The following is a 20,677-nucleotide window of genomic DNA, read 5'->3' as shown; positions in this document are numbered from 1 at the left end:
TCTTGGAATTGAAGTTGCCAAGTCTGCTCAAGGTATTTATCTCTAACAATGAAAATATGCGTTGGACATGTTAGCTGATGTGGGTGCTCTTAGTTGCCATCCATGTGATTCACCTCTGGAGCCCAATCTCACACTATCTCCAAATACTAACCCTAGCTATTTTAATGAACCTTTTCGTTATCGGAGATTTATGGGCGCTAACCTTATCTTAGCATCACACGGTCAGACATTTTTTATCCTATCAATATTCTTAGCCAATCAATGCATGCCCCACATCAGTCTCATTAGGAAGCTGCACTTTGTGTAGTTCGCTACATCAAATCATCAGCGGAAGCCGGTCATTTCTTCTCTTGTTCCAACCCATTATTTTTTTTTTGCTTATTCAGATTCGGATTAGGCTCGTTGTCCTACTTCTCAGAGGTCCATTACAGAATATTGTACCTTTCTCAGCACTAGTCCTATATCATGGAAATCTAAGAAACAAGATATTGCTTCTTATTCATCTGCTGAAGAAAAATATCGAGCTATGGCAATCGCTGCATGTGAAATTTAATGGTTAAACTAGTTGCTTGATGATTGGCAAGTCCTACGGCATACAACTGCTCTTTTCTATGACAATCAATCAGGTCTACATATTGCATGCAATCCCGTATCTTTCATGAGTGCACCAAGCATATCGAACTTGATTGCCATATTTTCTACGAGAAAATCCAACGTCATCTCATTAAGACAGCTCATGTCGAATCCAATCAATAGATTGTGGACCTATTCCCCAAGCTTTTTGATCGAGAGCAGTTATAGTATATAATTGTTAAGTTGGTTCATGATCTCCACACTTCAACTTAAGAGGGGTGTCTTGATCATCATCTAACCATTTATCAAGTATTGAATAAGAATAACATATTTCTTAGCTGTAACTACTAGATCAGAGCAGAATATCCATTGTTTATAATTGTAACCAATATGATCATATAACTTTTCTATTTTAGAAACAGAATAATTCTGCGGAACAGCATGAACAATCCCCAATTGTCCTTGGGTTCTGACCAGCAGGAACAAAATGAAAAAAGAACGAACTGAGAAAAAGCATGCATGAAACCGTCCATGCCGGCTGCTTTAAAACGCCCGGCACCTTACGTTCCACCGTACCAAAACATTATTATAAACGCTGTTATTACAGCAAGACCAATTAATAAAGACGACCAACCGGAGGGTAAAAACTACGTACCGAATTATCACCTCCTTTTTCTAGCACCATACACGATGTCATCAATGTTCTTGTCTTCACTTAATTTCCAGTAATACAAGCCAACTCGAACCGTCGCCAAAGTCGCTAATGATTTGTAAGACACCACCTTCCACTTCCCATCATCTTACCATCATTTATTCGATACCTTCCTTTTTTCCCAAATGTCGTAGTGGACTTAACGCCACAAGAATAAATTAAAATATATTACGTCGGCATAATTAATGATTAATCTAAGAATCTTATATTAATCAAGATTGGTTAGCATAAAGAAAAGGTGGCTTGTCTCCTATCCGGCCACTGGCCCGCCCCTACCGGTTTCTATAGTCTCATATTTATACAAATATTCGCGTGGGCTACACCGTCCCTTTCCTGCGGCGCAGCCGAGATCGACGGCTCAGTGACGCCCACGGTGTCCAGGCAGCTGACAGGGGGAAGTCGGTGAGGTCCAGCGATGCTGACGGCGTTTCGGAACGCGACAAAACGGCTGCCACGTCCGAAAACGGCGGGGCCCGCCCGAGAGTCAAATAGGGGACGGCGTGCGTGCGATACGGACGAGAAACGGCAAATAGGGGCTACCTGCCGGTTTGCAAGTGACTTTACGATTCGTGTCGCACGTGAGATATCGGTGATGGTGCCAATCGTAAAGTCCAGGGTTCGGATGACGTGTCGTCCGTTTGCGTCCACCTTTCCGAACTAGGTTGTGTTTCGCCGGTGATGGACGTGTCGCGCGGCGGATGAGAGGAGTCGTCCACCATCAAATTCTAAGTCAGAGATCCAAGCTAAATTACAAAAAAAAAGGCCACGGTCTACGGGCTCGGTGAATCATCATCGATGGCATACCTGAAAATTGATTGAATTGGAAGATAAGTTATAAAAAAAAAAAAAAAAAGAGGATAGAGGAAGAGATCGGGACGACGTGGAAGGCAAACAAATGGCGTAAGAAAAGTTAAAAGAAAAGAAAGGAGAAAAAGGAAGCTTGGATATAGAAAGAGTGGAAGCCAAGTTTACACCTGGCCTGAAGTAGCACCACGTGGAGTTCGAAAGTCGCGAGAAGCATCCCACCGTTCTCAACCCGGTCACTGTCGGTTGCTCGTGCTTCCGATGGAAGCTTCGTGGTATTGACTTGGTAGAAGAAGCATTCCTTTCTTCTTCTTTTATTTTCCTTTTTTTAATAAAAAACTTTTTTTTTCCAATTATAGTGGACGACGGAAGTTTTGCCCTTTTATCTTTAGCCTTTTTGAGTCATGATTTAGTTTAAACGTAAGGTTGGCTTACCTTGACTGTACTTCCTTAACAGTTAAATTCCATTTCCATCTTTTTGTATGTTTCGTCAATAAGCTATATTTATTATTTTTATATGTTCGGCTACCGTCGGCCCGTCTTGGTCCTCCACTTTCTTATTTTCTTTCGTTCCTTCCGCTCTCCGCTATTTCCAGGCGTTTGTTTCCGCGAGAAGAAAGAGAAAAATATATATATATATAAGGCAACACTCCCATAACCCAATTATTCTTCACCACCACCCATTCTTTCTTCTTTGAGTTCTTCTATTCTTTGTTTAGATAGTTAGATCTTTTCCTCCATCTCGGTGTCGCGAAGACATCCGAGCGTTTCTCCGGCAAATCGCCGTTGGATTCTGAAATGGCGGCGGCGGAATGATCTGATCTCGCGCGAGATCTGATCTCCCTCTAAAATTACCGTACTGATTGGACAAGAGTAGGAGAGGGGGTCGGTGTCTGTCGAGAGAAGATGATGCCGATGAGGAGGATGGGCGCGTCGCCGGCGAAGGCGAAGGCGAAGGTGAAGGCGAAGGCGGCCTTCGTCCCGATGAAAGGATCCCCGGTCGCCTCGGTGGAGGAGTGGGAGGTCCGGCCCAGCGGGATGCTGGTCCAGAAGCGAGACCCTGACTCCGCCCCCTCCCTCGCCCCTACGATCCGCGTCCGCGTCAAGTACGGCGCCGCCTACCATGAGATCTATCTCAGCTCCCAAGCCACCTTCGGTAACCCCCAAAATCCGAATTTTTTTTTTATATATGTCGTAATCAATCGATCTGATCGATGAATTGGAGCAGGGGAATTGAAGAAGCTGCTGTCGTCGAGGACCGGGCTGCATCCAGAGGACCAGAAACTGATATACAAGGACAAGGTGAGAGGCTCCAAAGCCTATCTGGACCTCTCCGGCGTGAAGGACGGGTCCAAGATGGTGTTGGTGGAGGACGCGGCCGCACAGGCGAGGCGCTTCCTGGAAATGCGCCGCCAGGCCAAGATCGAGAAGGCCTCCAATTTCATCTCCCAGATCAGCCTCGATGTCGACAAACTCGCCTCCGAGGTCGCCCACATTCCCATCAACAACAGCATTCTCCAGATCAATCAAATTCATGATTCTTATGAATGTCTCTGCGCGATCGTATTCAGGTGTCTGCACTGGAGACGGTCGTATCCAAAGGCGGAAGAGTCGCGGAGAAGGATGTGGTGAACCTCATCGAGATGCTCATGACTCATCTGGTCAAACTGGATGGCGTCGTCGCCGACGGCGATCTGAAGCTGCAGAAAAGAATGCAGGTTAATTTCGATCGCATATCGATCCAACCACGAAGAATTCTCTCCTGTAATGCTTCGATTTTTTTCAGGCAAAATTACTTGAGGGTGTTCTTTTCTTCGGGATGGTTTGCAGGAGAGGAGAATTCAGAGGCATGTGGAGACTCTGGACGTGCTCAAGATCAAGAATGCGATGCCGAGGGCGGCCGATGAGAAAATGCCGGAACGGCAGCCGCAGGCGAAGAAGCGCGCGCCGCCGTCGGCGGTGGTGACGACGAAATGGGAGGGGTTTGATTCACTGTTCTCGCCGGCCGCCGCCTCGACGGCAACTTCGGCCGCCACCACGGCCTCCGCCGGCTCCACCGTGTCATCCGCTCCCACCCCAAAGTTCGATTGGGAATTATTTTGAGTATAGGTGGTTAGATAGATACGAATAATCTGGTCGGGAAACTTCGCCCGGTGTTAGGTGGATGGACGGTGTCGTATATGTTTGGGTTTGGTTGGTCTCTCTGTTTTTTTTCCCTTTATATTTTAATTTTTTTATTTTTATTTTTTTGGGTCTTTTTTATAAAAAAATAGGCTTCCTCTGCTATTCTTTTATTCGTGTATATCTAGAATGTAGAGGAGGTTCTGGGTCTGTAAAAACTCCTCCATTGGGGATCGATGTTAGAAATAAATGAGTTTATGTTATGATGGAAAGCTCTGTCCCCTGCTCAAGGAGAAAAGGTTAGTGCAAAACTATAAAATATTATTTTCGTGCGGCTCGTAATTAAATTTTGGAGGATAGGTTCCATGAGCGCGAGTTTAGTGTTTTTTATCATATTATTATATTTGATAAAAAAATTAGATTAGAAAGATGGTAAAATAAATAATGAATCCTACATCTATATTTTTGAGAGAGAAAATTGAATAAATGTAATATAATGGATGGTATTTTTTTCCATATTGGATTATGGAGTGGAGGTAATATCTGCTTGATGAAAATGCCTTCAACTATGATTACGAACTATGTTGATGGGCGTGACTAGCTAAGACAAAGTTTTTTGAATTATAATTAGTTATGGCGGAGCATATTTCTCTTTTCTACTGGAATGCTTCAAATATTTAGTAAGAAAGTATATAGCACAAGTAGTTTGATATTGTGCTAATTGACCGATTAAATATTTCTCAAGCAGCTAGTATGAATGTTCTTGTTGTATATCTTAATCTATTTATTTATTTTTAATAAACAATTGTTAGCTATTTGATTCATGTGCAGATGCAAACAAGCTAGTAGCTTGCTTTTGTACAGGCTATTGTTCATCTAATTATGTTGCAACCATAGATTTTCTTTGCAAAATGGAATATCAGCATTCCGATCCTCTCATAAATCGCCCTCTAGAAATAAAATATAGAGCAATGTAGAGTCCATGTTTTATATCTAATTTTAAGTTGGAAGGATCCACATTAAATCTGATGCATTCAATAAGTTGGATAGAAAGAAAGGTCCATCTTTGTTGAAGCCTACATATTTGTTCAAGCCAAGTACATTATTCCCCAAGCTCAGGGCGCCTTCCTTATTCGCCGATGCGTCCCGACTGAGCTCGAGGCGCCCTCTCCAATAATACACCCCGATCTTTGAGCTTGGGGCGCTCTGCCAAGCACACCTTGGAATCCGGAATGCCAGGCTAGCCTTAACACCCGTCAAGCCGACCTCGCCAAATGCATGATGCGACCTCTCGACGAGCTCGGCCTTGCCAACGACTGTACGCATGTGCGTGCCCACGTCATCCTATGTGGCCGTACATTGTGGTACCACCACGCCATGCTTTGCTTGCTGGCCCACAACAGTCAAGAACAGCGCCATGCTACTCCAGCCATACCTTGCTACGACAGTCGACATCTTACTGCTCACAAGGACGGACCGCACTATGCGCCACAAGCAAGCTCTGTTTGCATGCCGTCTCCATTCATGATAGAAACGGGCCACACCTCCGCCACATGGGCGCCGCTACCGGGACTATAAATAATCCCATCAGGTAATGCCTAAGGGATTTTTGGCTGGACCAACGAGATCCACTCTAACTTGAGCATTGGAGGATCCTCATCGGAATTACCGGTAAGGCTTTGTACATGCATACAGTCGATTGTGGGAGGTGGCTTTGATCCCTTTCCTCCATGCTCCGGCAGTTCCCTTGACTCATCCGGCGTGGTCACCCTCGGGCCAAATTTGAACCACAACAATGATAACCGTAATTAGTGGTCCATATATAGGAGAGAGATACCTTGCTTCCTAATGTGGTGGGTTAGAAGACATTTAGAGTTTGGAGGGAAAATAATTGTCCTTCCTGCGATAACCTAAAATCTTAGCTTGGGCAACGATGAGTAGGTGGAAATGCGAATTGCAGGATACGGTTTTAGGTGCCGCAGAATGAGGTGGCGCTTTTCAGTACCTTATTCTCCTGCATATGGGCGTTTCTTTCAAGCCCAATGGAGCGTTAAGCGAAGGTTGCCATTGAGAGCTCCGCCTCACATCATTGCAATTATTCCCCTGTCTCGGATGGTCTCTCAGGCTAATACGAAGCACTAAAAACAGGAAAACAACAGAAATTTGCTACCTCTAATGCATTCTTTAGCTCCATGTCTTAACAAAAACAAAATTCTGTCGCAAACCTTAGTATGGCGAGGATAAACTTTGAGATTCATGTAAAGTCTGATGGTGAAGTCCTCTAGTTTATTTTAGAAACCATGCACCTGGTACCTTATCGGTGAAGCGAGGCTAACTAACAAGGTACTACTACATAAAAGGCATATTTGGTAAAAATGGAAATAAGCAGTGGCTCCTATTCCCATTTTCATTCCGGTTACAGTAGGGAATAAGAATGCCTCAATAACTCAAAATCCAATTTCGACCCTCTTTTAATATTCAAATTCGATTCCAATTCCAGCACGAACCAAATGCATCTGAGAATATTGCCATTTCGAATTTTCATTTTAATTCATTCCAATCCTTATTTCGATTTCAGTTTCGGTCATCAACTAAATGCATATCCATGATTTAGACAAAAGCCACCCCGTGGATAACACGGGGTAATCAATGGGGTAATCAATGCCAACACAGAGTTCATTGTAATTTAGTTGGAATAGAGATAGCTGGACTGCTCTCCAATCAGCTTGTCACAGCTCTAGTTAAGGTTCCTTTATATAGAGGATAATGTTTTTTTCTATGATGTCTGGTAAAAGTTTTGACCAAGTTAGATGTTTATCTGTCCAGTTCAACCAAAGCTTAGATTGAGTGAGCCTTGCTTCAGCTAGCCTCGCCCAAGTTATTTCAATCACTAAAGAGTAATTATTTTATTTGATTTGGTTTTCGGACCCTCTCATTCCTTTAATTGGACTTGCCTATATCAAAACGAGGAAACATGTTGGTTGGTTACCCCCCATCTTTTACATGCAGGCACTTCAGACATGAAAACTTTTCACGACAAGAGATTGATTTATCTAGCAACGAATTAACGAGTAAATAATAAAATATCTTCATGGATTTGTGTTTTTGTAACTCCGTTTTTTTTTTTTTTCTTTCTAGAACGAACAAACAATTATAATTTCAATGCCCAAAAGTTGCCACCCCAATTATCCCATGCCCATACTTCTTCTGTGCAGTTGCTAGTAAATTTACTCTTCCTTTAGCATACATTTTTGCTTGATTTGGGTTATTGCTGATATTAGTGCTTTTTTTTAAACTCATCTCCGTAGCTTTTGGATATCTCAATCTGTCATCTAATGGAGAATAAACATACAACTGCATTAAGTTCGAGTACTCCCATTATCTAAACCAAGTCGCAATCATGCCTATATTTATCGTTCAACAAACTTTTGAGCCACCAGACCGTATTAATTAATATCTCAATAATGCATACTAGTTATTTGTCGTTATATTTTTTACGGTGATTGTATTCATGTGAGATTATGAAACTATCTATGGATGAATTCTCTATCTCTTTATGTATGATGGCAATGCTAAAGGGGTGCGGCGAGGATCCATACGGACGTGTATTTAGTCCCATCGATTATTCGCTGGGTAGATCTTAGGTGCTCATACAGGATCAAGGAACTCAAATAATATCTTCAAACCAGTCATTTTAGGTGAAGTTCTGAATTGTTACAAATGATATCAGAGCAAGATTCTGAATTGTTACAGGTGCAAACCCCCACCTCCGGCTATTCAAAATTACCCTTCTTAAGGCTTTGTGTTGCTCTTGTTCGAGAGCCGGTCGACAAAAAATAAACAGGGGAGGGTGGGGCATAGGTGGTTGATGGGATTATAAAAACAAGATAAAAATCGATAGAGGAGTTATTTCACTACAAGCAAAACTTAGAGAATGAGAGAGATTCATCCAAAGTTTAGAGAGTTCGATAATTGAGAATGAAATAAAATAAAAAAATAAGATAAAATGAAGTAGAAATATTTGTTCATTATAATATTTAATTTTTTTCCCTAAAAATTGATAGTGGGAACATCACCTCCCTTAATCAATGAGGATGTGAACTCCAAAAGTCCAAGATGGGCTTAGGAGAGGATGCCAATATTTGGTCCTATTGGAACATCAAATCAAGAATAAGCAAGAACGGAGAAACTGAAAAAAAAAAAGAGAAAATTTATTATTAGTTTGAAATCTGAAGTGTTTTTTTTTATATATTTAGTAAAGACAACATAAATAATTATAGACTTGCATCTAGTGTGTGCGAATTAGTGAGTAGTACCAATTGATTTTTTTATTAAAAAATTAAATAATTATTTGGCCAAGAAACAAATTGTAGGTGATTCATTAATTTTCTAATAATTCAGTATGGTATATGTCACAATATTTCCGTTCTTCTTTTCTCACAAGTGGAATCTGGGCTTTGGATACTTTGTGATTAGGTTGGTTAGACCTTTCTTTCACGTTAGAAGCCGAAAATGATTTCATGAACCAAGATACTCTTTCTTCTACCCCATATTTGTATTTTGTAATGGTGTCCATGCTCCAACTTGGTCCCACATCTTCACCTTGCCCATAAAATCATTTCATTTGCCTGTATTTTATTTTGTATTATTGCCAAAATAATAAATAATTCTCTTTAAATAAAATTTATAAAAGTATTTCTCAGGAAAGATTTGTAATTAGGATGTAGAAGCAGTGCCAAACATGTCCACATTTCCACATATAAGAGATAAACAAACTTTTCATTTTTCCAAAATATAAAGATAAAAATTTTGCATTGACGAATCTCCTTTTCGTGGTAAAAGAGTAATAGACCTTTAGACTACCTGTAAAAAGAGGAACTTGTTCAATACATGTTAAGAAACCTATTAGCAGGCTATTACTTGAAGTAATATTCTCTTGTTTTTGAGAATAAGCCATAAGGTACTCTTTAGCAAGAGCAATTTTTGTAAATATTTTCACCAAGGCAATCATCTTGATCATGAGAAGGATCCATTTGTGTCATGCGGAGTGAGACCCAATAGTCCCACATTGGAAAAACTCGTTCCAGAGCCTGGGCATATGAGGTGGGTGTCTCCTAATCCCGCAGATGCGTTTTGGGTGGAAAACAAAATCGGAAAGGGGTGAAGGACGCTTGCGTGAAGCTTCGGAACCGGACAATATCTGGCAGGGGAGCTTCGTGTTTCCCCCTCATATGGGCACTAGGTGCCTCACGTGCTCCGCGCAGGCGGGGGCGTGACATTTGGTATCAGAGCCGAGGACGGCTCTTGTCCGATGGTCGGAAGGGTGTGAGGCCAATAGTCCCACATCGAAAAGACTCGTTCCAGATTCTGGGCATATGAGGCGGGTGTCTCCTAATCCTGCAGACGCGTTTTGGATGGAAAACAAAACCAAGGAGGGGTGAAGGATGCTTGCGTGAAGCTCCGAAACTGGACAATATCTGACAGGGGAGCTCCGTGTTTTCTCCTCATATGGCCCTCATGTGGGCACTAGGTGCCTCACGTGCTCCACGTAGGTGGGGGCGTGACAATTTGTTTACGTATAGTTTGAGAATATTGAATGAGAATTCCATTAGGACATGAAGTTTAGCTGCTATAGATTTTTTTTTAAGGTTATTCACATATATGGTGTAAAATAAAGACATTGGCATGCACATTACATGCCACATTACAATATTGTTTTTGCATGTGGCACAAATAATCACAATTCACAAGGATAGTTATATCAATTAAGATGGTTTAAAATTCAACAAGCAGTATGGGATCTTGAACCAATTAATTTGATTTATCTAAAGATTAAATTTAAGCTTGAGTATTTATTAACTAACCCCTTGGTCCTAAAAGCTTAAGTTCTTCACTAACGGGTCAATAATAAATAGAAGGTTTAACATTCTTTTTCCTTTCTTCAATGCGGCTTAGATGGAAGGATGAATAAGTTGAGATAACAATTTAAACATGTCAAGATGAAAAATGAATAAATTAAATAAATAATTAACTTTGAGAGATTTTGTGCTCATGATCTCTAGCAAACTTATCTATGATTCCATGATAACCAACCATGGAATGCCAAAAGCTTAGATTTTCAGAAAATGAGCCAACAAGTTTAATCGCTTGACCTCATTTAAGCTTAAAAACAAGAATTGCTTAGTTAAGTAATTTTTAATTGACAAATTTGGGTTTATATACATATTCACATTTTATTTTAATATGTAGTAGTAAAGGCAGCATTAGCAACACCAATAGTAGCAGTAAAAACACAAACAGAAACGACATGAATTGTAAATAAGTAAATAAAATTTTAGTTCAAACAAAAAATTTGATCTCGCTAATTCGTATGAAGAAATATTTGGTAGAAACCTAACATATGGCATGATAAATCTTACAAAGAAATAGTTTGTTACTCTTGGTTCTCACTGTTTTATATCGATTGATAGATCTATCAAGGCTACTTGAAGTAGAGATGACTTTTGCTTCATGGATTTGCATTACCTCTCTCTCTATATTTTTTAATGAATCATGGAAGAACTTTTCCCCACAATTCATGACTATGTTGCAAAAATGCCTCCTCCCCTTTTCAGACTGCCAAATTTATTTTGTGTACATGCACACACGCGTGTTCTAGTCTTCTAAGGCATGTCTCAATCACTCATTCATCTCTTCATTTTATAAAAAATTATACAATGTTAGAATTTTTTTCTAAAAAAGTATAATTACAACTACTCTTTCCTTTTCTCACATCAAAAAAAAAAAAAAAAAAAATACTACTTCCTTTTTCTTTTGGAAGTAACTAGTAGGCAATATAAATGTTTGATGGAATTCCTCATATAAAAAAAACTACTACTTCCTTTTTCTTTTGGACTAACTAGTAGGCAATATAAAAAATGCAAGCAACAAAAACAACCAGAAATTAAAGCAGCAATTTAAAGTATATTGTATTTTGAGAATTTAATGATACCATGCACTATAGCATATCTTACTCGTGCAACTTAATACCTCCATCATATGATGTGAGACAAATGCTTCTTTTTCATCTTTTAAGAAGCAAGTCTATGTTACTTCCAATCCAAGTAACTCGCTTCATAGAACTCCATGTCATGCTCACTCTCGCAGACACACATACACACGCTCTTCCTCTCATGCCCATATAGGGGCATATGGTGCTAGGTATACTATAATTGTTTTTTTCTCTTAGTGCCTTTAAAACCGTCATCTTTAAGCAGATTTAATGGACGACGAAGATAGACACATTACTACGTTGGGCACCTTTGGAGAATTGGAAAAGAGCAAATATGATAAATAATACTGATTTAAGTTTATGCAGCATCTTTTTCCTAAAAATGTAACGCTAACATTGCCAAATAAATAATAGACCAATTAAAATTACATAGTTGCATGTGAGTCCTAAAATTAGTGATGGCAATTCTCAACCTAGACTTGGCAGCTCCTCAAATATATCGAAAATAAATCAATTTCCGTGAAGATTTGATCTACTCATAATCCAAATTAACAATTTCAGTAGGACTAAAATGCTTATCTTCTGAATTTCATAATTCATGGATGGTTGTGGTTTAAATTCTTTTGTTTATTCTAGAACATTTCAGTAGGAAAATAACAAAAGTAAATCATGCATCAAACTAACCACATAAGCAGCTTTATCTGCACCAAAATGTTATAATAATCATATTATCATCGCAGCCGTCAGGTGAAGTAAAAAAGAAAGAACAATTAATCACAAGGGTGATGATTTCAAAGATCGTATTTACCCTGTATCATAGTCTTTTCTCTTTCTGAGAACGCTATAAATACAACAACAAAAAATAATAGACTAAAGAGGGTTATGATGTGGAGAGGCCACCATCCATGCCCCTATCATTCTCCATCATCAAATAATGGATTAAAATAAGACGGCAGCTGATAAATATTATATTATTTTTCATGTATCATCGTTATCCATGTATTATCGAATCGAAATGTACTCGTGTGACCCAATCGGGCGCTGGCCCGCGAGTTCCACCGTCCCCCTCCTTCCCCGTTGCCGAGATGGACGGCCCAACAGCATCGCACGTGTTAAATTACGCCAGGCCCGTCGGTCGCCCGCGACCGTCGGTAAAGATTCGAGCAAGAGTAGGACGACACAGAGACCCACATCATAAGCGACGGATGGTTACACGTGTACTATCAGGAGAACGCATTACCGTCCGTCGGCGTATGATTTTTTTCCCCCCTCCTCTTCCGCTCTTTTTGGCTGGTGAGGTGGACTGGAAGAGTCGCGTCAGAGGGATGATACGATGATGGAACGAATCCTAAAGCCTGTAAGTTCAGTCACCGCAAGCCGAAAGGTGACGCGTCCTCTCAGGCATCTTTTCTGACAGCTATTCCGAGCTGGGAGATTTCCATTAGCTTGCCTTCTAGTCAATCGTTTGAGGTAAATTACGAAAAAGCCACTGCTCTTACGGAGGTGACATTTTTGAGATTTTGGAATATTGACGCTTAGAGGAAAAGCCTGGCCGCAAAGGCTTGGACGGGCTGTATGTTGGGCGAGTGCACCTTTCATGGAGCTATATGTTTATGGAGAGATAAATAATATTACACTGAATGATATGTTATACGGTCCATCATTTTGGAGGTTTTATTTGGAGAACTATGAGGCTGTCCAGATTTAAGAGCCTATAGCGAATCCAAAGATCCCAACATAAATGTATTTGGAGTTTCAATGCATAAATAAGAAAAAAATAATAAATTTCTTAGGTATGAGAGGGCTTAATGCATTTATAACTATAAAGATAGCTTCCAAATGCATTAAGGCGCTCACCTAGAAGGTCGTCTAAAAGTTGAGCTGATTCTACTTTTTTTTTTTTTTTTTTTTTCTTGCACTCTATTTTTTTTTCTGATTTTAGGAGCTACACTCCCACATGATGTATGTGGGTTTCTGCTGCAAAAAAAAATTTAAAAAAAAACTTGGACGGGCCAATATGTCTAACAAGTATAGCATACTAATTGTTTTGCACTTCGCATGATAGAGTGAAACGTGTAACTTAAATGTCGTGCAGTTATCCATCGTTTCATGAAATGAACTAGAACTTCACCGCTGTCTCCTGTCGGTGCTTCTGCATATGCCTGCGTTAAAGCAGCCTAGGCTTCTTGCATAAGCCTCGCAGTCTAGTGCGAGTTGGTGGAGAAAACTCTCTCTCTCTCTCTTTCTCTCTCTCTTCTCTTTGATTTTATTAAATTTTTTTTTTTCTTATGTGATTAACTTGTGATGGTAGAAAAGGGGAGTCCTTCTGGCTTCAAACAGTAGCTTTGGGTATGTATATTTCATAATTCAATGTTAAATTTAATTTTTAATGCTTATAAATATATCACTTAATATTCTCTTGTCGAGCTGTCTTGTTCCGTTGTCCCTCTCCTCTCCTCTACCTTCCGATTTCTCTCGATTTCTTTCCTTCATTCCAACCTCATCTATTTCAGGGCGTTTGTTTCCGCAGGGACTAGGAAAATACAGACAAGGCAACTCCCACAGTCTCAATTATTCTCCGCGATTCCTTCAATTATTCTGCCCTTCTACGGTGACATAGATTTTTTTTTTTTTGGTGGTTCGTAACTTGGCATTTTGGGCCGCCGCAGAAGATTCGGAGCATAAAGAGAGATCCGTGTGTTGGGAGACGGGTGCCTCTCCTTTCCCTTCCGAATTCTACGGTGGAAGAGGCGGAGATTAACGAAGAGATCCCACTTTCGCCGGCGGTCTCCTCCTCTGGCTCGACGAATCTTCTTCAGCCTCCGAGTCAGCCTTCGCCGACGCAATTTAAGGAAAGATTCGCTGTCCCCCCTGTTTTTTTTTCTTTACCCTCTATAAACTTCAATTCGTCGACCCGGAAAAGACAAAAGATCTAGAGAAGATGATGCTAGGGAGGACGAAGAGCCCGGCGGCGGCGAAGGAATTCAGCCCCGTGAAAACTTTTCCGGCGGCCGTGCCGGGGGCGGATGAGGCGCACCAGTGGGAGGTCCGGCCCGGCGGGATGCTGGTCCAGAAGCGGGACCCCGACTCCGTCGCCGCCGCACCCACCATCCGCGTCCGCGTCAAGTACGGCGCCGCCTATCACGAGATCTATCTCAGTTCCCAATCCACCTTCGGTAATCCCCGAATCAGCTCTTTTAGAAATCTCTTTGTTCTAACGTCGCTAGTCAATTAATTGCATCGATGAATTGGGGCAGGGGAGTTGAAGAAGCTCCTATCGGAGAGAATTGGACTGCATCCAGAAGACCTGAAGGTGGTGTACAAAGAGAAGGAGAGGGATCCCAGCGCGTATCTCGACATCTCCGGCGTGAAGGACGGCTCCAAGGTGGTGGTCGTGGATGACCCCGCCGGCCGGGCCAAGCGCTTGCTAGAGATGCGCCACCGGGCCAAGATTGCCAAGGCCTCCAACTCCATCTCCCAGATAAGCCTCGAAGTCGACAAACTCGCGTCCCAGGTCACCCACATTCCCGTTCAAAAGCGCGCTCCTTTCTATCTTTGTCCCTTACATCGGTCTAATTTCTTCCAAATGTCCTAGTCCGGCAGGTATCTGAACTAGATGCCATTGTAACCAAAGGTGGAAAGGTTGCTAAGAAAGATGTGGCGAACCTCATCGAGCTGCTGATGAATCAGCTGGTTAAGCTGGATGGCATCGTCGCCGATGGGGATTTGAAGCCCCAGAAGAGAATGCAGGTCAAATCCAATTGCCATTCAATCGAACCATTAACAAGTTTGTTTGTTTTTTTTTTTTTTGCATGGAATGTGAAGTTTGCTGATCTATTTTATCGAGGTTGTTGGTTGTTTGGGTTGGACTGCAGGAGAGGAGAGTGCAAAAGTATGTGGAGAAGCTGGATGTGCTCAAGGTGAAGAATGACGCACTCAAGACGACCAACGAGCACATGCCTGCGCAGCAGCTGCAGCAGAAACAGCAGCAGCCACCGCCGTCGGTGGTGACGACGAAATGGGAGACTTTTGATTCTCTCTTCTCGCCAACCACCCCGGCCACCATCACTCCGGCGACGGCCACCCCAAATGCGTCATCCGTCCCTTCCCCGAGGTTCGATTGGGAGTTGTTTTAAGTATAGATAGGAAAATGGTTAGTGGAAAGTTTTCTTCTGGAATGGTCATGGCCGCCCTGCTTGGCATCAGGTGGGTGGATAGTAGTCCAATATATGATTGGGTTTGATTGGTCTACTTTTTTTTTTCTTCCCCTCTTAGCTAAGCTTCTTCTTCTATTCTTTTTGTGTGTACAAACTCGATTTTTGGAAGAAGAGATCTGTTCCATAGGACTCCTCTTGTTAAGGTTGGTCCAAATGAGAAATAAATGGATTGATTTATAGTGATGGAGGTTTATTCCCGGTCTTCAAATATATTTCTCCTCGTGCAGATAAAGTTGCGGTATATCATTGTTAATGTCATCATTGAGTTCTGAAAAGGGTGTTCATGGCTTTTACAATCTCTTTTGTCAAGCCTCAATTACTTCAATTGCAGCAGATTTTGAGGGAAAATGAGAAGTGTTCATATTATTAGTTAATCATAGTCTTTTTAAAAGAGCAGCAACAGCTTCATCATAATTATCTGTGCAGATGTGACTCAGAGATCCCTTGCTTCATGTGTGCTTGGAGTAATCTTGGGTTAGGGATAAATGATATCTCAACTATATGTCTTTGTCGAAACTTATAAATTTGTAGCTGTAGAGGTTAGGGGTAGTGGGGGATTTCGTAAGCAACAGGGCAAGGATGAGATGTGGGTGGACCTCGAGTTGCAGGCCATCGTGTCTTATAAGCCTCGGAATGAGTTGGTCCTTCTGGTCACCTTTGTTTCCCAGTTCCCACCATATCATGGCTTGCTTTCTGAAACGAAAGCAGCATGTCGGTCGAAGGCCGTTCTGCCAGCTGATGGCTTAGAAAAAGCTTTTTGGAGACGGGGTCGTCTCTCATCCTTGCAACCCTTTCTCTTTTTTTTTTTGTTGGTCTTTCTGGCCCCCTCAATTATGCATTATCTTATCACAGAAGGTAGTTCCTGTGAACTAATATGCCATCTAAAATGCTAGATTCTTACGTTTTTAATTGTTTTTTTTATTTTGGAACAATAGTTTTGGATTGTCGATTATAACGACCAATCATGTACTCACGCCAAGAGTATGAGAAGCATAGCAGAGTTGCCAACATGATTTATCTCAATGGATTAGCAATCTTCTCCTCATGGGAGAGGTCTGGAATTTGATCCATTTGATTGCACCAATGAAAGGGCTTCATGCTATGTGAAATTTTATCAAGTTTGGATCAGCTTTAAGTCTCATGAACTTTCCTTTGAAGTAAACCCAACTGGACTTAAAGAATGGCTTAATGCTTGTTGTGCAGAGTTGACCCAAGTTAAATAAATTCATATCTAACTTGACCCAAAACCAACCCAACGCATGGATTCCAAATGCAGCAAGAGATATTGATTCATCCTGTCTTGCGTCGGTGATTCTTCATAGTGAAAAACTTTGGAGACTAATGGTTTATTAAGGGAGATATCTGGTCTGATTGGGTTAGGGTTTTACGAAATCGAGACCTGTACCTGTTGATATTTTGAGTCTAATTTTTATTCCACACCTAGTTCATTGAAGGATTGGGTTCGGATTCGGATCACAAAAATGTAAATCGGCCATGATCAAGTAGAAGTCAGGTCCAAATATCAATTGGGTATCAAATACTATATTTTAAATATTAATCAAGCTAAAAAATCTATTATTTAGAACATTTACCAATAAAACATCCAATACATACCACAAAAATTAAAATAGCAAGCACTTGATGGTTATTTATATTATGATGATAGACTAAAACTTGAAAAGATAATTTTACTTAAAGGCAAATAAAATTAGTAAACATGCTCTAAAATGCCATTACTTTTTATTTTTTAATTGAAAGATATATAAATAAAATTGATATTATATATGTATATGTGTATGTGTATGGTATGAATGTACATACATACATTATATATATATATATATATATATATATACACACACATATATGTATGTATGTGCATTTTTTTAAATAAACCAAGTAAACTTATGCAGGTTCTTGTTGATCTTGGGTTGGTCAACTACACAAATCTCAAGCTCAAACCCAACCTGAAAGCTTCAACGGGCTTGATTTTGATTTCGTACCTAACTCAGTCATCATCAGGTTTGGGTTGGATCTGGATCAAGTACTAGGTCTGCAAGTTGAAGTAAGTTCTATAAATAGCTCTAAAAGCTCTCTCTGTCAAAATGAAACATCTAAGGGCTGTCATGACTGCTCTTCTTTCCTTAAAAAAATTAATTTCGTAGAAAAGTTTTCGTACGTCTTTGTTCATTGCATTGCTAACTATTTAACAATTAATCCTCCCAAATCACAATAGTATCTGGAGAAACCAGAGTTGCTGCATCCCCAGGTCTCCCTCTTGTCCCCTGTTGATGTTCAGATTTAGGACAATAAATGTTTCAGAAAACAAATTGTCTAAAAATCTTTTACATTCTTTTTCCGTCTCATGGATATCATATCATGTTATAGTCTTGTAGAGAAATGAGAAATAATGACTATATTTTCCAGACTCTATAAGCTGATTTGTTTTGTTTTATATTTTATCCCAACATGCATGGGATAAAAGTTGCCAGCCAGCAGCCAAATTTCTCGTAGCTTAAAGAGATTTGAACTCTTTGATAAAAAAAGTAAGCCGACCCTAATTCATTTCACTGGTAGAAGAGTGAAATAAGAACTAAAGCCATCTAAATTTAAACTTCAGATTAGAAAGCAACTGCTTGCCTTGCAAAATCATATAGCTGTAGACAAAAAACCAAACTAGAAAAGCACATATTACAAGAGCTAAAGCTACATACCAACATTTAAAACTTAAAAATAACAGCAGCAAAGAAGCTTTTATTAGCGACCAAAGTCTTTGTAGGTGCCATCTTTTAACCTGCATCAAAACATTCATGGACCTCACAGCAAAGGTAAGAAGGATCCTTAATTTCGTTTGCTCGAATATGTGAGCGGGGTTAGAACCAAAATGCTATGTTTGTTGAAAAATCTTCACCTCGCATTATCAAACCAAAGGAACACCTATTCTTCATCCAAAGGTGGAAGGAGGAACTACGGATAGACTAACCATTCATAGTTTTGATGTTTATTTTGATTTTTCTTCTCTAGGTAGAAGTGCTTATGTTTATTTTTGGCACATGCACACTAAGGTCCTGTTTGTGGGAGTTTTTGGAGGGCCAAAAAGCACTTTCTGGCCCTCTAAAAGTACTTTTAGATAAAAAATGATGTTTGGTAAAATTTTCGGAAAGCTGCTTCAGTTTTTGCGGAAAGTTGAAAACAGCTTTTGGAGAGAAGCTCCAATTTGGAGCTTTCCGAAAATGTTGTTTTCAGCTTTGTCGGGAAGCTATTTTTTGGACCAAAATACCCCCATTTAAATCACTTTTTTTTCCAAAACCCTCATCCCACCTCTTCCTCTCTCACCCATCCTCTCCCTCTCCCTATCTATCTTCTTCTTCCTCTCAACACCGCCGCCTCTGTTCCTTCTTCCTCTTCTTTTTTTTTTCTTTTTTTTTTTTGTTTTGGGAGCTCGTGGCTGCCCACGGTGGCAGCTACCATGCCGGCCACCACCCATCATCATCATAATAATGAGTGAGTGGCAAATAATCTGATCTAAATAAATAAAAAAATAAATAAATAAACAAAAATATTAGTAATTATTTAACCAATTTTATCACCTAGCTAGAAAATTTGTTCGAGAGATAAATGGTCATTAGAAGAATGAAAAATTAATTTACACTAATAATTATAATATTTTATATATTTATTATTGTATTATACTATAAATATAATATTATATTACATTATATCATAATACATTGATATGTTATGTTAAATAATTTAATATTATATTAAATTATTATTCTATAATACATAATGTTATATTATTATATTATAATAATATTATATTATATCATATATTTATGTATTAATACATATTATATTTTATTATGCTCTATTGTATAATACTGGTAATATCTTTTATGGTCATTTTGTCACACAAAAGTACTTTTTTAGTTTGTTTACCAAATACATGTTAAAGTGCCACAGCACTTTAGAAATGTAGTTACCAAACAGCAAACAGCTTTTTATAAATGTTTTGCTTCAGACAGCTCTACTTCCAAAAACTCTACTACTAACAGCTCCCCAAACAGGGCCTAAGACTAGCCCATCTTATCTTGTCTTTGCACAAGACATTAACCCATTCAAAAATTCGAACTTCCTAAAATCAACAAGAAAGAAAAGGAAGTCCAAGGTCTTCGTTTAATCTCTCTAAATTTTACTTTAGCGATCTCTCTAGAATTATTAAGTATCATGATGGTCTTACGAGCTTCATTATCAAATAAATAAGGATTTTTTGCATGAATACCCTTCTAAATATCGGATTTTGCATTAATACCCTTCCAAAATTGATTGTTACATATATATCTTCGTAAAACACTTATTTTGCTATTCTATCATTTTTATATTTTTGTTTTTGTAAATATACCCATGCTATCGAACGACGTTAAAAAAATTAACGGTTTCAAATTAAAATGACTAAAATACCCTTAATGGATAGACATGCAAATAGATCATGATCTCGTTAGTAGAAAAAGAAGACAGGGACAATAGCATAATTTTAAAAATTTATTTTATTTTTAATTAATATAAAAATGATTTTTTTTATATCGTTAGAACAATCGTTATATTACAGACATTTGTACAATAACAGAGTTTTACGAGGGTATATATATAAATATTAATTTTAGAAGCGAATTCATGCAAAATTCAATATTTAGAAGGATATTCATACAAAAAACTCAATAAATAAGAAAGTTCAACATTCTGCAGAGAAGATCATAAGAGGATGAATAGAGATCCTTAAACTTCAAAACATTGATGTAATTTTTTCCTAAAATAAAATCCAAATAAGGCAAAACTATATAGAAATTTGTTCCTTTACATTACAATACTGAAAATGGGCACAATCATCCTTGTATTCATTTAATCAGAAAAATAAAGTATAACATGTGCAATGTCTCACGATTTAATGCCATAAGAATACCATATTGCTCATGCTCTCAAAGCCTCTGCAATTTCTAGTGGTAAATTCTAATTGGTTCTGTTTCTGCTCTCCTGGAGATACAAATGAATCTCACGTATGAAATCTACGTAGCTGCTGGTGTGTGATCATCCCATTATTTACTTGCACAACTGGCAGCAACTGAGAGAGGAAAATAGTAGCAGTGTGGCATTTACTTTGCGAGACTCGCTTCTTTCCACCGTTGGCTTTCTCATTTTAAATCTCGTGACTCGCCACGCGTCCCCTAACGCCATGCCGTCGTCGGCCTTGGGAATTGCGAA

At 39.5% G+C, this 20,677-nt stretch overlaps 2 protein-coding genes across 5 annotated transcripts; both read left to right on the top strand.

Annotated features, from left to right (window-relative positions):
- The first annotated feature begins 2,642 nt into the window (after nucleotides 1-2,642).
- On the top strand, nucleotides 2,643-4,482 carry LOC103716869 (BAG family molecular chaperone regulator 2-like). 2 transcript variants are annotated; one of them, XM_008805052.4, is made up of 4 exons: nucleotides 2,643-3,245; nucleotides 3,318-3,574; nucleotides 3,661-3,807; nucleotides 3,876-4,482. In XM_008805052.4, the coding sequence occupies exons 1-4, from the start codon at nucleotides 2,996-2,998 to the stop codon at nucleotides 4,053-4,055; spliced, it is 834 nt and encodes a 277-aa protein (XP_008803274.1). In that variant the 5' UTR covers nucleotides 2,643-2,995; the 3' UTR covers nucleotides 4,056-4,482. The 2 variants fall into 2 exon arrangements, with proteins under 2 accessions (XP_008803274.1, XP_008803273.1); XM_008805051.4 differs by having other exon boundaries at nucleotides 2,650-3,245; nucleotides 3,920-4,482.
- Nucleotides 4,483-13,363: 8,881 nt separating this feature from the next.
- On the top strand, nucleotides 13,364-15,611 carry LOC120109063 (BAG family molecular chaperone regulator 3-like). 3 transcript variants are annotated; one of them, XM_039122808.1, is made up of 5 exons: nucleotides 13,364-13,550; nucleotides 13,871-14,377; nucleotides 14,459-14,715; nucleotides 14,805-14,951; nucleotides 15,077-15,611. In XM_039122808.1, the coding sequence occupies exons 2-5, from the start codon at nucleotides 14,143-14,145 to the stop codon at nucleotides 15,335-15,337; spliced, it is 900 nt and encodes a 299-aa protein (XP_038978736.1). In that variant the 5' UTR covers nucleotides 13,364-13,550; nucleotides 13,871-14,142; the 3' UTR covers nucleotides 15,338-15,611. The 3 variants fall into 3 exon arrangements, with proteins under 3 accessions (XP_038978736.1, XP_038978731.1, XP_038978724.1); XM_039122803.1 differs by having other exon boundaries at nucleotides 13,732-14,377; XM_039122796.1 differs by having other exon boundaries at nucleotides 13,715-14,377.
- Nucleotides 15,612-20,677: the final 5,066 nt, after the last annotated feature.

The sequence above is a fragment of the Phoenix dactylifera genome, chromosome 2 (genome assembly GCF_009389715.1).
Source record: "Phoenix dactylifera cultivar Barhee BC4 chromosome 2, palm_55x_up_171113_PBpolish2nd_filt_p, whole genome shotgun sequence".
In the NCBI taxonomy this organism is placed as follows: domain Eukaryota; kingdom Viridiplantae; phylum Streptophyta; class Magnoliopsida; order Arecales; family Arecaceae; genus Phoenix; species Phoenix dactylifera.
This window is presented reverse-complemented; position numbering and strand designations above follow the sequence as displayed.

Excerpts from the sequence above, each read along its gene's own strand:
- LOC103716869 (XM_008805051.4), top strand. The coding sequence starts at position 2,996 with ATGATGCCGATGAGGAGGATGGGCGCGTCGCCGGCGAAGGCGAAGGCG. Across the intron at positions 3,246-3,317 it reads CAGCTCCCAAGCCACCTTCG|GGGAATTGAAGAAGCTGCTG; the intron begins GTAACCCCCAAA and ends GAATTGGAGCAG. Across the intron at positions 3,808-3,919 it reads AGCTGCAGAAAAGAATGCAG|GAGAGGAGAATTCAGAGGCA; the intron begins GTTAATTTCGAT and ends GATGGTTTGCAG.
- LOC120109063 (XM_039122808.1), top strand. The coding sequence starts at position 14,143 with ATGATGCTAGGGAGGACGAAGAGCCCGGCGGCGGCGAAGGAATTCAGC. Across the intron at positions 14,716-14,804 it reads TCGACAAACTCGCGTCCCAG|GTATCTGAACTAGATGCCAT; the intron begins GTCACCCACATT and ends CTAGTCCGGCAG. Across the intron at positions 14,952-15,076 it reads AGCCCCAGAAGAGAATGCAG|GAGAGGAGAGTGCAAAAGTA; the intron begins GTCAAATCCAAT and ends GTTGGACTGCAG.